The 13,615-nt window shown below is 44.9% G+C and overlaps 1 protein-coding gene across 1 annotated transcript; it reads left to right on the top strand.

Annotated features, from left to right (window-relative positions):
- Window positions 1-6,212: 6,212 nt before the first annotated feature.
- irf2bp2a (interferon regulatory factor 2 binding protein 2a) lies at window positions 6,213-8,737 on the top strand. The gene is made up of 2 exons (XM_026309884.2): window positions 6,213-7,328; window positions 7,619-8,737. The coding sequence occupies exons 1-2, from the start codon at window positions 6,494-6,496 to the stop codon at window positions 8,332-8,334; spliced, it is 1,551 nt and encodes a 516-aa protein (XP_026165669.1). The 5' UTR covers window positions 6,213-6,493; the 3' UTR covers window positions 8,335-8,737.
- Window positions 8,738-13,615: the final 4,878 nt, after the last annotated feature.

A 13,615-nucleotide genomic window follows, 5' to 3' on the forward strand; every position in this document is an offset into this window, starting at 1 on the left:
GGAGTTTAAATTAAAGCAGGTGTGACCTATTTATACACTGTATTGTAGATTTAATCTTACTGTCTTTATTTCTGGTGACTCCCTCACTTCAAGTGAAGTAGTTGTAATTTACAGAGTCAGCAAGTTTAATTTTAGCTTTATCCATGCTGTTGAATCATAAGTGCTTCCTCACGCTACTTCTCGGATAGTTTGTTTGTTGTGATTGCACATTTAGCACGATGGCTAACTTTCTTAGTCACAAAAACAGTGATGGCCCTGGACAGAGGACACGGCACAACTTGTTGCACTTAAATGAATAATAAATCATTACAGAAGAATAAATCTGATTTTTTTCTGCACATATAAATAGCAGTTTCAGTTTCTAATAGAAAGTGCCAGCTCCCAATCTCCAGCTCAGCCACACAAGAATTACTACCATAGTAAACTTAAACCAAAACTATAAAAATAAGGAACAACTTGCAATAAAGTGGATTATCCTTTAACTTCTGCTGACCTTTGAATTCGCACACACACGGCTGTACCTTTCATTCCAGCTCTATTTTCTATTTCAGCTCTTCACAGTGAGCTGTTTTCTAAGACAAGGCTTTGAAGTGGATTCAGGGAAGTGAGGTATCGTGTGCCCAGACGCCCAGGCACTGTGGAAAAGAGGGGCTTTATCACACAGACGGTGGGGCAGCACTCATCTCCTGCCCTCCCATCTTTCACCGCGGCAGGAGGCTGAATGTGACAACCAGTGCTCCCCAGCTGCACAGGGACCAGGCGCAGAAAACCGCAGACGGATAATGAATGCCACACCATCGTGACAACTTGCACTTTTATGGAAAGGGGAGAAAGGACATCTCTGGCACGGATGCTTGCATTGTACAATGAAAACATCCTCCATAAACCAGACAATCAAAGAGAGGGCAGTGAAGCATCTGTGGAATCCGTGACGGGAACCTCGGCTGATTTATGGCCACTACCAAAAAAGGCCTCTTTCCAAGTAGATGTGTTTAGAGCTTAATTGCGGGAAAACTAAAGAAATATCACTTTCCAAATGTAACCACAACATCTGTAAGCGATGCTTTACAGTGGCATTTATCCATGAGCTTCCCTGCTTTCCTGATCTGTAAGCCACAAGCTATCTATAAACAATTTCCCACAAAATCAAGAGACCTTTCCAATTAGGTCAGTATTTGCAGTTCTTGGTTTTCTTTTCCCTCAGTCATGTTGTTTTGTATTCTATACACCACAGAAATGACTCTGTATATCCTTTTACTTTCAAGACATGTTTCTAGAAAAGAAATAGCTTTGATCTTCTTCCAACAGCATCCCTGAAGTATCTTCTAAATAAAGCAGCTATAAATATGCATGTTCACACATCTTCTATGTATTATTTATCAAGGTTTTATGCAACTGTGTGGCTAAAGGAATTAATATATGCAAAGGAGTAAATATAAATCATTGTGGCGCTCCACGACAGCATGAATGTGGAAATGATGCCCGAACGCGAGTACATGACATCCTCCCTACCTGCAAACTGAGCCTGGGTGCTGTGGTAACTGCAGCGACGGGGGATGTCAGAGTCCATTTTCTAGCAAGGCGGCTCAAAAATAGACAGGAGATCTGGTAATAAATAAAACTACTTTGGGAAAGTTTTATTTTGGCTCATTGGAAAAGGTTACATAACAGATAAAATATTCCTCATTCTTTTCTGGTTCAGCTAGAAGAACAAAAAATATAAACTTTGTCAGATAGATATGCTGGAAAAAAAAAAACTCCCTCTATCACATAGACACACTTTCACTTAGTATGTATAAATACAGTATATACTCCGTGTACTGCAAAAATCTTTGTGCAGCTGATAGGTGTGTGAAGTTCCTCAGAAGTCTGCACGTTTGGATCAGTCAAGGTGTAGGAAAGTAGAGCAGTGCTACTGTGGGAGTGGCTGCAGACCATGCTGCCCTGGGAATTATAAACATGTGTGAGAGAGAATGCAGCAGAATGACATTTAGGAAATTGTGTCTGAGTCGGTCACAAAACTGGAATGACTGCACAGTTCAGTTCAGCATGCTAAACATAACAACTATGAGTCAGACGTGAAATGGCCTTTTAAGGGCACTAAATGAGAAGCTATTTATACATGCAGGTAATGTTCATTTTAACAGCAGCTTATGATTTGGACCATCTAATGCCAGCAGCAAGCAAGTGCTGAAGGTGCAGGGTGGATCAGTAGGTTCAAGCTACTGTATATGTGCTGATTTTGCTACAGAATCAAGAGCAGGGAAAGGTTGTTTACATCAGTGTCTGGTTGGGACCAAAAAAAAACATACAGGGGTTTCCACTGGACAGGAAATTATGTCAGTTCACGATGCATACAAACAAAGTTCAGCTCAGCATCACAGCAGCAAAGTTCAGTGCTTTCTGTTCCAAAATTGAACCTCCACTGCAAATCACTGAAACTACCTTGTGTTTAAAAATGGATGTGAAAACAATTCTGCTCATTTACATTTTACTTTTTTTCTGTGGGGATTTTTTTCCTCCACTTTCCCCTCACTGCACTCTGCTCTTTGCTGAAGTTGTCTGTCCCCTGACAAGCTAGGCAGATTATGGGGATATGTTACCATCTTATTTTTTTTTCTAAATGGATACACATGTGGCACATCTGGGTCCAAGCCTGACTCATTACTCACTTTTTTATGTTCCATTCTCCACAGCCATGGCAACTGCTGCATGTTTGGCAGAAAGCTTTTGAAGGCAGTGGAAAAAGAGAGAGAGAGAGAGAGATAGAGAGAGAGAGAGCCTGGGGAGGCAGCATAAAGGGAGAGTGAGAGAGGGAGAGAGAGCAAGCTCTCAGTAGCTGGCCTACATCCAGTGTAATCATGCCATGGAGCCGAAATGAGGCCTTTGGCAGCACACCAGGTTTCTGAGAACAAAGATGTGAGCTTCTAATGTTGGCGGTGGGGCCTGCTTGGCATCCTTTGCCATTTCCCAGCAGCCCTTGCCTTGGCAGACTGCCAGACCCTCCCCCCGCTGGGACTGCAAAGAGGATCAGAATAAAGAGAGAGACTTGTTTTTCACTCGCCTCTTGCTCTGGCCCAATGACATCACCTCTGCAGCCTCCAGCCCCTAGATTCCAGCCGCCCAGCACATTTTTCCCCTTTCGCCGTCGACCCTCCATTTTATTTGAATTCCACCATTTTACACATGTGCGAAAGTTGACTCCTCAACGTGCCTAATTTATGTTTTTAATTTTGTTTTTCTGCACATGCTTTCCCTGCTCTAAACAAGCATCCGGGATATGGAATTGATCCATTCAGAAAATCAATAAAACATATTCCGACAAACAGGAAGCTGCTAATGTGAAAGCTGCATGCTTTGACATTCATATCTTTTTCACAGCTCTTCAAATGTGATCTGTGCTCTGTGCAAATCTGTGGCTAAAAATACCCACGTAAACAGGATATATATGGTAGTGGGGGGAGCGGGGGAGAGGGGGTACCATGATAATCTCCATGGTTACCTCTGTTACATATAACAGGAAAGGCTGCACATGAGTTTTTACTTTCGCTCTCCTCTGCTGCTCCGTGCAGTTATTAATCTCTGAGGCAGGTGACTACAACAGATGGTTAATTTCAGTCTCATGTCCTCCTGCTGTCCTGTTCTACCCTCCTTTCATGTCGGTGCAGCGTGTTACAGTTCAGCTCGGTGCTCGCCTCAGCAGCCGTTCTAAACAACATAAACGGTGATGGGGAGAAACAGAGAAAAGACACAGAAAACATTCGGTGCTGGTGCTCAGCTCAGGCAGAAAGCTTCTGAGAGAATTGGTAATGATTTGCTTTCATGAATAAAAGATGGGCAATATAAGATTTAACAGGCTCAGAAAGCGATAGAACCAAAATAACGTCATCTCTTCAGGCCTCGGATGCTGTCACATGCTGGGTATTCCCCTGGCCGTCACCTGTCTCTCACTCTTTATTTAGCAATTTCATATCTCAATTTACATCCTGCTCAGTAAAAAGAAGTTCAGAACAGCCTTACACAGCTACTCCATCTGGTTTAGTGGCTAGACTCAAATGAGATGGCTGTGAGCCGGGTCATACTGTGGTGATTTTACTGTATACATCGTTCATATTGCCAATCAGAGCCATCTGTGTGTCTCTGGCTGCCTCTCAGACCTCTGTCGCCCCTGTTCACAACAACTCTCTCCTTTTGCTTTGCAGACATTGCGTCTTTTTTTTTTTTTTTTTTTTAAATCAGTGGATCTTCCAATTATAGAATCAGGTCATTTAGGATTTAATTGAATCTCAGCAGGCCTCTGTCTTGCATAATAGTGTGTAGCTATTTGCTTGCACAAACATCAACAGAGTGGAAACCAAAGGATCAAAGCATTAGGCAACTGTTTCCAACCAATCTCTGGGAAATCATTTGTTTATTTTGCCCCTCGTGAGAGTCGTTTCCCAACACTTCCCACTGTTGTTCGCCCAACAAGGACTAAGAAAGCAGTGATGGGAAACAATGCGTTAATACAGTAGTTTACAGTTGGAGTGAGGCTGAGGCCACTGAAACCTTGTGACGTCTGTAAATGTTCAAAAGGGAATTTTTATTGGGTAGCATTGTTAGGTGTGTTCATTCATTTGTTGGCAGCTGCATAGCAACATGTGAAATCATATGGCAAAGTGCATCACAATTAAATGTGCTTGGTGGCAACAGTTCAGGAACATAACTGCTTTACTTTGTTATGAAAAGCCTTTGAAGAAAAGCCTCATGCCACAGTGCGGGGCCGCAGGCTGGGAGCCAAGCGGCCTGATGTCCCGTAGATGGGTGAGGCGGATGAGGGTACGTGACTAAACATCTTGTTTCCTCTTTCCAACGTCACATGGACTTGCACAAACATATCCTGCTTTGTGTCTGCAGGTTTCAGACGCATTGCCTCACCCAAAGCCTGAGGCTAAGCTGCAATGAGTTGGAAGGAGACCAGATGAGAGGGAGGAATCTGAACTACTGGGACACTCCTCCAGTTCAAACCTACACTTTTACTTCAGGGGATTTTGGCTGGGTTTTTGCTATGTGACCTGTTTCGGGTACCACTATTTTTTCCGTCATGTATAAACCCACAACATGATAGTGCACTTATTAATCTTGATCCACCAAAACTCATTTTTATCTTTTTGAGCAGTTCTTTTTGTCAACCCTCCAAAATAAAAGAGTCTGAGTGGCTGATTCATTCCGGTGTAATTTCACTTAGCGGTGGCACAATTCGATGACTGACTGTACAGTGCGCTAGAATAAAATGTGGGCAGAGCTATATTCATGCTGTAACCCCGATCCATTCAAGTTTACAACACACAGGCTGGAAATCCCCTCCTCATGACAGAGCTTCCTGGTTACTGGCTAATGGAGGCGCTTCTTTCTTATTTTCGGCAGGGAAAATATTACCTAACCACTGCTGAAACCCTGAGTCTGTACAGAAACCAAGCTGACACCAGAATCACACTAATAACAAACATTTCATTTCGGTTTATAGAGCAAATAAACAAATAAATACACTAACACGTTTTTTGTTGTTGTTTTTGAGAATGGATTTCTAAAAACAGTGGATTTCAGCAGCCTGGTTGTTTCCCCTACAGAGTGGACCCACCTCATTCATGGCACAGCAGCAGTAGTAGCAGCAGCTCATGGCGTCGAGTCGCTGTGCATTGAGAAAAACAATCTGCAGCGAGCGATTTTCACCCTGAGCCGGATAAGGCTCTGAATTTAGGACAAAGCAGCAGTCAGCTGGAGGAGCCGGAGAGCCTCTGGAGGGCTGCTACTAAATACAAAAAAAAAATTATAAATAAATAAATAAAGCTGGTATCGGCGAACCCGGAGTGTCAGAAAAACAGACACACACACACAGATCTATTTTTTTTCCTTGCAGGTTTGATAATGATTAAAAAAAAAAACAAAAAACAAACGAGCTGTTGGGTTATTCCCTTCAGGCGGAGGAGGCGGTGGTTAAGGCTGATCTGGGTGCAGCTTTGGCTGAGGTTCAAGTGATTAAAATTAAAAATAAATAAATATATAAATAAAACGCGGTGAGTGACAGAGGCTGCAGTAAACTGGGGGGGGGGGGGGGGGGAGGTGAGGGGGAGAGGGGGAGAGGGGGAGAGGGGGTCTGTCGAAGAAATCAAGTGAATAGAAACTGAGGTGGAAGCAGGCGCTCCGAGGTCCGTGGTGACGTCACTGGTCCACGGTGAGCCAGTAGTAGAGGGTGAGCGGAGATAGATAGAGGAGCGTCGTAGTAAAGTACGCACCGACATGAACTTCTCCCTGTGAAACTTCAGCCTTGTTTCTCCAAAAGTCGGGACAGGACCGGTTTGTGTTTGTTTGTGTGTGTGTGTTTTTTTTTTCATTTCATTTCTCATCGAAAGGAACTTGCTCTTTATTCGCTTTTTAAGGGAGTCCCAGAGGAAAGCGAGGACAAGAAGGCACGTTTTGGGTTTTCTTTTCTGGGGGATCGACGACGAGCGCTATGTCGTCCGCGGCGGTCGCTGCTTCTTCCAGGAGGCAGTCGTGTTATTTATGCGACTTGCCCCGCATGCCCTGGGCCATGATCTGGGATTTTACCGAGCCCGTCTGCAGGGGATGTGTCAACTATGAAGGAGCAGACCGCATTGAGTTTGTCATCGAGACGGCCCGGCAGCTCAAGAGGGCTCACGGGTTTCAGGAGGGCAGGTCTCCCGGGCCGGGGAAGTCGCAGCTGTCCGGGAAAGAGATCCAGGGGATCAACCACTCTGCTGGGGGAGACCCTGGGTCCCGGCCGCCGCAGCCGCTGGACCGCTACCCGCTCTCCTCAGACCGCCCGCCCAGGCTGGGTCCAGAGTATCAGTCTGGCAGGCAGGCGAACGGCATCCCCGTCCCCAATGGATTTCCTAAGCCCGACGAGCCACCGGAGCTGAACCGCCAGAGCCCCAACCCGCGCAGGAATAGCACGGTCCCCCCGAATCTAGTGCCTTTGGTTAACGGGAACATGCCCCCGGTGCACGCTGTCAACGGCAGACCGGGACAGATGGGGCTTCCCTCCGCTCTGGCGGCCAGTAGTCCCGCCGACCTGGGCAAGAGACCCGCCTCGGTCTCCAGCACCGAGCACGACAGAGAGGTGAAGGAGAAGCACAGACCGGACAGTCTAACACCGGAGATCTCCGAGAGCCACAAAAACAGGGCAGACCCGGACTGGATGGGCAAGGGCAAGACGGTGAGGGACCTGATGGCTCTGCACACTTTCGACAAAAGGTTCCAAAAGGACCATGGCGCCATGCAACAAAGGATTTTGGGCTATGAGGCCGGCGCCACCGCTTCCAAGTCAGGTAAAGCATCCAGTGGTGTTTAAATTCAAGACTCTTTGGGGCAGATTTGATTTTTGTTTTCTCTGTATTGACCTGGTCCAGCTCAGGAATAGACCCTGACAGATGTAGCAGCAAATCTGCAGGTTGCATCAGTGAATATTTGATTTATTTGTTGTGCTTGTTGTTTTTGTTTTGTAGCCTGTGGTTCAGCAGGGAACAGCAAAAATGCATGTCTCCCTTCCAGTGTAATTGTTGATCCTTGTCTGAGCTGAGCAACTCAACTGTTCTGTTTAACCCTTTCCCCCCTGCAGACAGAGGAAAACACCCCCGGAACATGAAGAGAAAAGCATCGCCTGAACCAGAGGGAGAGGGGACAGCTGCTAAGCTCAACGGAGAAGGACAGCAGTGGTTACCTCCACCTGATGGACTGAAAATGCCTCCAGTTCCCCCGCCAAGCTTCGCCTCTCCCCCCTCCACAATATCCCCTCACTCCCGCACCACCCCACCTGAGGCGGCCCAGAACGGCCAGTCCCCCATGGCGGCGCTCATCATGGCAGCAGACAATGCAGGTGGAAACAGCTCTCCCAAGGAAGCCAACCAAGTCCACTCCACCACCCGGAGGAACAGCAGCAGTCCCCTGTCGCCGTCCTCCATGAATCAGAGGAGGCTGGCGCCGAGAGATGCATCCGGTGCAGGTACCCCCCACGTGCCAGGCATGGACCAAGTGCACCCTCAAAGCATTCCGGACTCCTCGGTACCCGGCAGCATACCCCTGTGCTGCACGCTGTGCCATGAGCGTTTGGAGGACACACACTTTGTACAGTGCCCATCCGTCCCCTCTCACAAGTTCTGCTTCCCCTGCTCGAGGGAAAGCATAAAGCAGCAAGGTGCCACGGGTGAAGTGTACTGTCCAAGTGGAGAGAAATGTCCCCTGGTTGGCTCAAACGTACCATGGGCTTTCATGCAGGGGGAAATCGCCACCATCCTCGCAGGAGATGTCAAAGTAAAAAAGGAGAGGGACCCTTGATTTTGTTTGAACACTTCTTTGGGGAGGGAAAGCAAAAAAATATGAGTATAAATATATAAATATCACATACATACCATTCAAACAGACTAACGGACTTGTACATATTGGACCCAAGGGAAGAGTATACTTCGTAAACATGGTTGTATAATTTTTGATTTTTGAATACATTGTGTTTCTATATTTTTGAAGATAAAGGTATGTACTCATTATAATGGACTACGTTCCTCTTTGTTGATGTTTAACAAAATTCTTGATGTACTTCTAGGTCTGGTGGCAGTTCCTGTTTAACGTAGAATGTGACTAATGCTACTCTACGAGCACTTGGCAAAACTGAAATGCTTTTAGCTGTACTTGTATGCACTTGTTTAAAAATTGCCAAATACAATTTCTGATCTTGTATGAACTTATTGTCTGGGCTTGCTTCATTTAAGTGATTAAGTTACGCAGGACTGTGGACGGATGATGAGATAGGGCTCTCGGCTCTGATGCGCAGGCTTGTTGTGACGGCTCAGGAGACCTGATTTACGCTGCGACAACATAAGTAGGCTACTGTTTCAAGCTGCAGGATGGCAGCGTTTCTGCACACAAGCCTGATTTATGGAAAAGCATGGTTAGAAAAAAAACACAACAAACAGACACAACGCTCCAAATTTGCTCCGGTCTGTGCATCACTGTAACTGATTGCAGTGTACAGAAATAGGTGCCAAGTCATGTTCGAGTCAGCTGGAATCTGTTGAGTCAGTAATATGAGAAAGTGCATGATTGTCAACACGATACCATAGTGCAACCACATTGTGTAACCACAAATTGGGACTTTGCTGAAATTAACCAGTAACATTCTTAACTTTTAATGTGGCGCCACATATTTTCGAGCATGTAGGCAAAGTGTGTCTGACTTTGTAAAGGCTGTTGTTTTCACATCGCCGCACGTTTGATTCACCAAATCACAAATTACAAATAAAATCAGCAGTGCAAACTTATATCTGAGCATCAGTTGGCTGCATGAGCACTGCAGCAACACCTCTTTACCTTCAGTTTTAGCTTTTTGTGTGCTGCTTTGTGCCACGCTGACATGTGCCGTCACTGGTACGACATTCTTGCACATGCTGGGAGCAGATTTCTGCCTCAGTGTGCAACGTGTGCTCTTTGAGAATAAACAATGGCACTGTTGCTGCCTTGCATTCCAACGTCTGTATCTCCTCACATGCAAAATTTCATTGTTGCAACACAGCCATTAAAAACAGCAATTCTGGCTCCGTAATGGAAAGCAGGGAGTCAGACTCATCTCTCCAAGCAATGAGTGGTTTATGGGTTCATTAAGTGACAAACTACAGTTACTGTGTCTGCAAAAGAGAAGCAATCTTGAGACTGTTTTTGCTCCCTCAGACAAAGAACTCTCACTCCCCTGTAGCTGACACTGCACCAAACGGTCACTGACATGCAGATAGAGAGGGAGGCTTGGTGTAGTAGGCAGTTGCGTAATTATTTGCGATATAATCTGCTTCCTGCTTGTGCTTTATCAAAATGTAAACCCTGAAACATTTAGCAAAGCATGCTTTCAGAAGCAGCAGCTGTTTTTGGTGCTTAAAGGCCCACAGGCAGCTCCAACACTGTTGCTTTATTATGCTGAAACTCACTTGGTGCCCATGAATCCATTCATCAACTGGGGATTAACTGACTTCACTGCAGTGCCACAAGTGTTTTACATGTATTTTGGTGAGCACCTCCTTAATAAGCTGTGTGGTGTCCTGATTAGCCCATTGATTCCTGATGTTAAATGAAAGCACAGCCTTTGGACCCCATTGTTTGGCCAACACAAGACGGGCATATTGTCCAATGACTAAACACTCATAGGGACACAATGGGCAAAATGAACTATTAACAAAACATTTAGAAAAGCCTTCCCAGCGTGATTAGACGCTCAGCAGCTTTCGACTGACAGAAACCTGTTTTTCACGTGTGTGCATTTCGGGGGACAGCTGTTTGTTTATAGTCCTTTTCCGTTCGTTGAAAAGTTATCTTATCAGTTGGACTTTAAAACCAGAAACACAGCCCAGGCTGATAAAGGGTTACACGTTACTGTGCTCACCAACACACCCACTCTAAACTCCATCTCACATCTCTCTGAGATTTTTTTTTTTTTATGGTAGTCGGCACTTTGACCTACTTGTTCGTTATGACAGTGTATTGGGAGCCAAGTTGAAATTGCCACATCTGAGAATATCAGAGATGAGAGCCAGGTCTTCATAACCTGCCATGAAGTATGATGCAATTAGACACAAAAGAACATTTCTCTCTCTCGCTCTCGCTCTCTCTCTCTCCCTGTAAAGGTTTATCGCAGCACAGGCAATACCTGTTTGTTCAGTGCTGGCTAAAATAGCCTGCACCGTGTCTAATACAGTGATAATGTGTCCCTGGAAGCGGCTCTGTCCTAACACGGCGCTCTGCTGTTGCATAGTTACCGGTGAAATCGGTGCACAGCAGATGCTGCAGTGCACCCTGTTGATTCATATGCAGGAGGGACCATTAAGGAGAGATGTCAGTAAACAGCCGGCATGTGAAGACAAGGTCACACAGTCGATGGCATAAAGTTCAGCTTTAATTTTTATGATCATTTATTTTTTGTTTATGCTGCTGCTTAAGTGAAACATCACTTCTGTTTTCAGTATAATCATGCAGGAGCCATTTGTGGTTAATGACTCACAGGGTTTCATTTTGTTTACTTTTCAGGACCTTCAGGGACTTTTACTGTTGCAACTCCTCCTCTAAACATTGTTTGACTTTGACATGCTCTTATCCTGGAACTATTTCATAGAAAAACCTGTAAGACATGTTTGTAGGAGGCCGTGCCAAATGAAGTCCAGGCAAAACTGATATCACCCCAGCCAAAGATTAAATTAAATCCAAGTGCTTGATGCCCCATCTGTGAAATATCAGGCCGTGGCAACACACTGCCTAATCAATAGTCATAAAATCCCTCATTGACTGTTTGATTGATTTACTTGACACAGTCCTGTTAATCAAGCTAAGTGAAAGGCAATAACAAATAGGGGAAGAAGCCAATCTGTTGCCTCCCCCTAAAGGTTATTTCAACTTAAGACACAAACGCGATGGTGTGACAGTAAAACCATAACTGGGGCCGTCAGAGTATATTTCCATTGGCATTATGAGGATTAGATGTTTTTCCTACTCTTTTCCCGCTCGGCTAAGCATGTGCAATAAACAAGCCCTGTTTCTGCTTCAGCTGTGCTGCCTTAATATTGATTATGTGAAGGAATACGCCAAAATTACTGTCTATAAATGATAATCACAGTAATTTTGTTTTCAAGAGCAGCTAGCGCTGATGCTGCCAACATCTACATTGAAGAACGCTCGAAATTCTATTCTAGGCGTTTATTCTGCATTAAAACGTTGAACATGGTCCAGTGTGTGGGTGCAGCGAGGAAAGGCCTGTGTGGGAGACAGTGCAGCATTCGGTGTAGCCAGCTGTTTCACTAATGAATCTATGTTTAGCACAATAAATCAAAAGGCATGCTTGTACTGCTGTAATCCCCTGAAAGCGAGCAGAGACAGGGGTGCGCCAAAAGGAGAATCTGGTCCACATTTCTCCGCTCCCAGTATAACTGATCTGCTTGGTTAATTTTAGACCTGTCAGGGAAAACAAGGTCACAGCAAATGTTGTATCAAGGACACGCTCGAATCTGCCTCTTTTTCTTTTCATCAATCAAAGTTTCCCTTTGGAGTTGGGCTCTGGTTCCTATGAGACTAGTAATGACGGTCTCTTTTCTCAGCACTGGGCAGAAGCTGGAGCTCCAACCAGCAATTAGGAGGAGCACAGCTGAATCCGCAGGATGTGTAAAATTTCCCTTCTGATTCTTGGCTTGGTCCGGAGAAGGGGGTTTACATCTGACTGGCTTGTTTACTGTGAAGGCCTGCAACATTAAGATGATTACAATGCTGAGTGCCAAAGTTGTTTTTCTCAGACTGGTCTGAGACCTAATTACTGCCAAAGACCTATGACCTGTGTTGTGTTTTCTGCTCTGGAATCGTTTTTGTATTGCAGTTTAGCTTTTTTTGTCATAAAGTAAAACAATGTATGTTTCCACTGTGTTTTTAGGGTATTTTGTTGATAGTGTTTTTCTCTTTCCTCACTTTGTCTTAAATGTTTGACCCTGGATTTCTTTATAAACACTGTAATGCTACTTTCTGAACCTAATTTTTCTTTTTTTTTGCAATCCAAGATCTGTGTCTATCTTTCCATCCTTCCTTTCCTCTCTGGCTGGCGGGTACACTCGAGCTCTCGATATTCCTGTATTCCTCCTATTTTGCTGTGGTGTTGTTGTGAATCAACTCTGTGAAATGGAAATAAGATTCTTGCTCTCCCTCACTCTCAGCCTCCCTCTCTTTCCAGACATCAAAACGAGGCTATGCCTCCAATGTTTTTCTCAGATCTTGGAGTGCTGCCAACTCTTATAAGTGGAGCAGTGAAAGAGAGAGAGGTGGAGGAAGAGAGTGAGCAGAATGCAGAGGAAGGAGAGGCGACGCAGGACAAAAAGATGAAAGGAGAGAGGATGAAAAATGAACAAGGGAAACGGCGAGAGAGAGAGATGAGGACAAAGCATGGGACTGATCCAAGAGCACTGGGGCTTTTTTCTCATATTATAGCCAAGCCCAGCACAATCCCTCCTTTTTCTGCTGAGCAACTCTTCTAGCTTCTGGCTCAAGATCAGCTGATAAGATGGCGTACTGCTACTAGGCCAAATGACAAATAGGAGGTGAAAAAGGGGAGTGTTATCTCCTGCAGCTGATAATATTCAGCACATAACAACACGGCCCACAAGGCCTCTAAATGTATTGAATTTGTAAGTAATTTCTAAAGTAAACACACCCCTACAGACACTGACAGCCATACAGATACAACTCTGATAAATAAAATGATGACTTCTTCATGACTTCTCATTTTCTCTGGCTGACTGATATATTTTGGGCCTCTGGGAGGGGCATGCCAGTCACAGTAGTAAGATGCTTGTTGCTACCTCTGGCATGCTGAGCTAAAGTTAGATTTAGCTGTCAATATGAGCTGTGCTAAAAGTAAACACAAGAGGAGCTAGCACATCTAGCATAGCTCAAGATGGATCCTCAGCCAGCTGCTTCGTTATAGACCTTCAGTGCTTTGGCAAGTCACAAATGAACTACAGTTCATCAACATGCAGTGTGTGTTCTGAAAGACAGTCAGCCAGACCTTTTCACAAACACTGATGCAATCATAGTGATTTACTGT

Source organism: Mastacembelus armatus, chromosome 15 (genome assembly GCF_900324485.2).
Source record: "Mastacembelus armatus chromosome 15, fMasArm1.2, whole genome shotgun sequence".
NCBI lineage: Eukaryota > Metazoa > Chordata > Actinopteri > Synbranchiformes > Mastacembelidae > Mastacembelus > Mastacembelus armatus.

Coding starts and splice junctions, on each gene's coding strand:
- irf2bp2a (XM_026309884.2), top strand. CDS start 6,494: ATGTCGTCCGCGGCGGTCGCTGCTTCTTCCAGGAGGCAGTCGTGTTAT. Junction 7,329..7,618: donor CGCCACCGCTTCCAAGTCAG/GTAAAGCATCCA, acceptor TCCCCCCTGCAG/ACAGAGGAAAACACCCCCGG.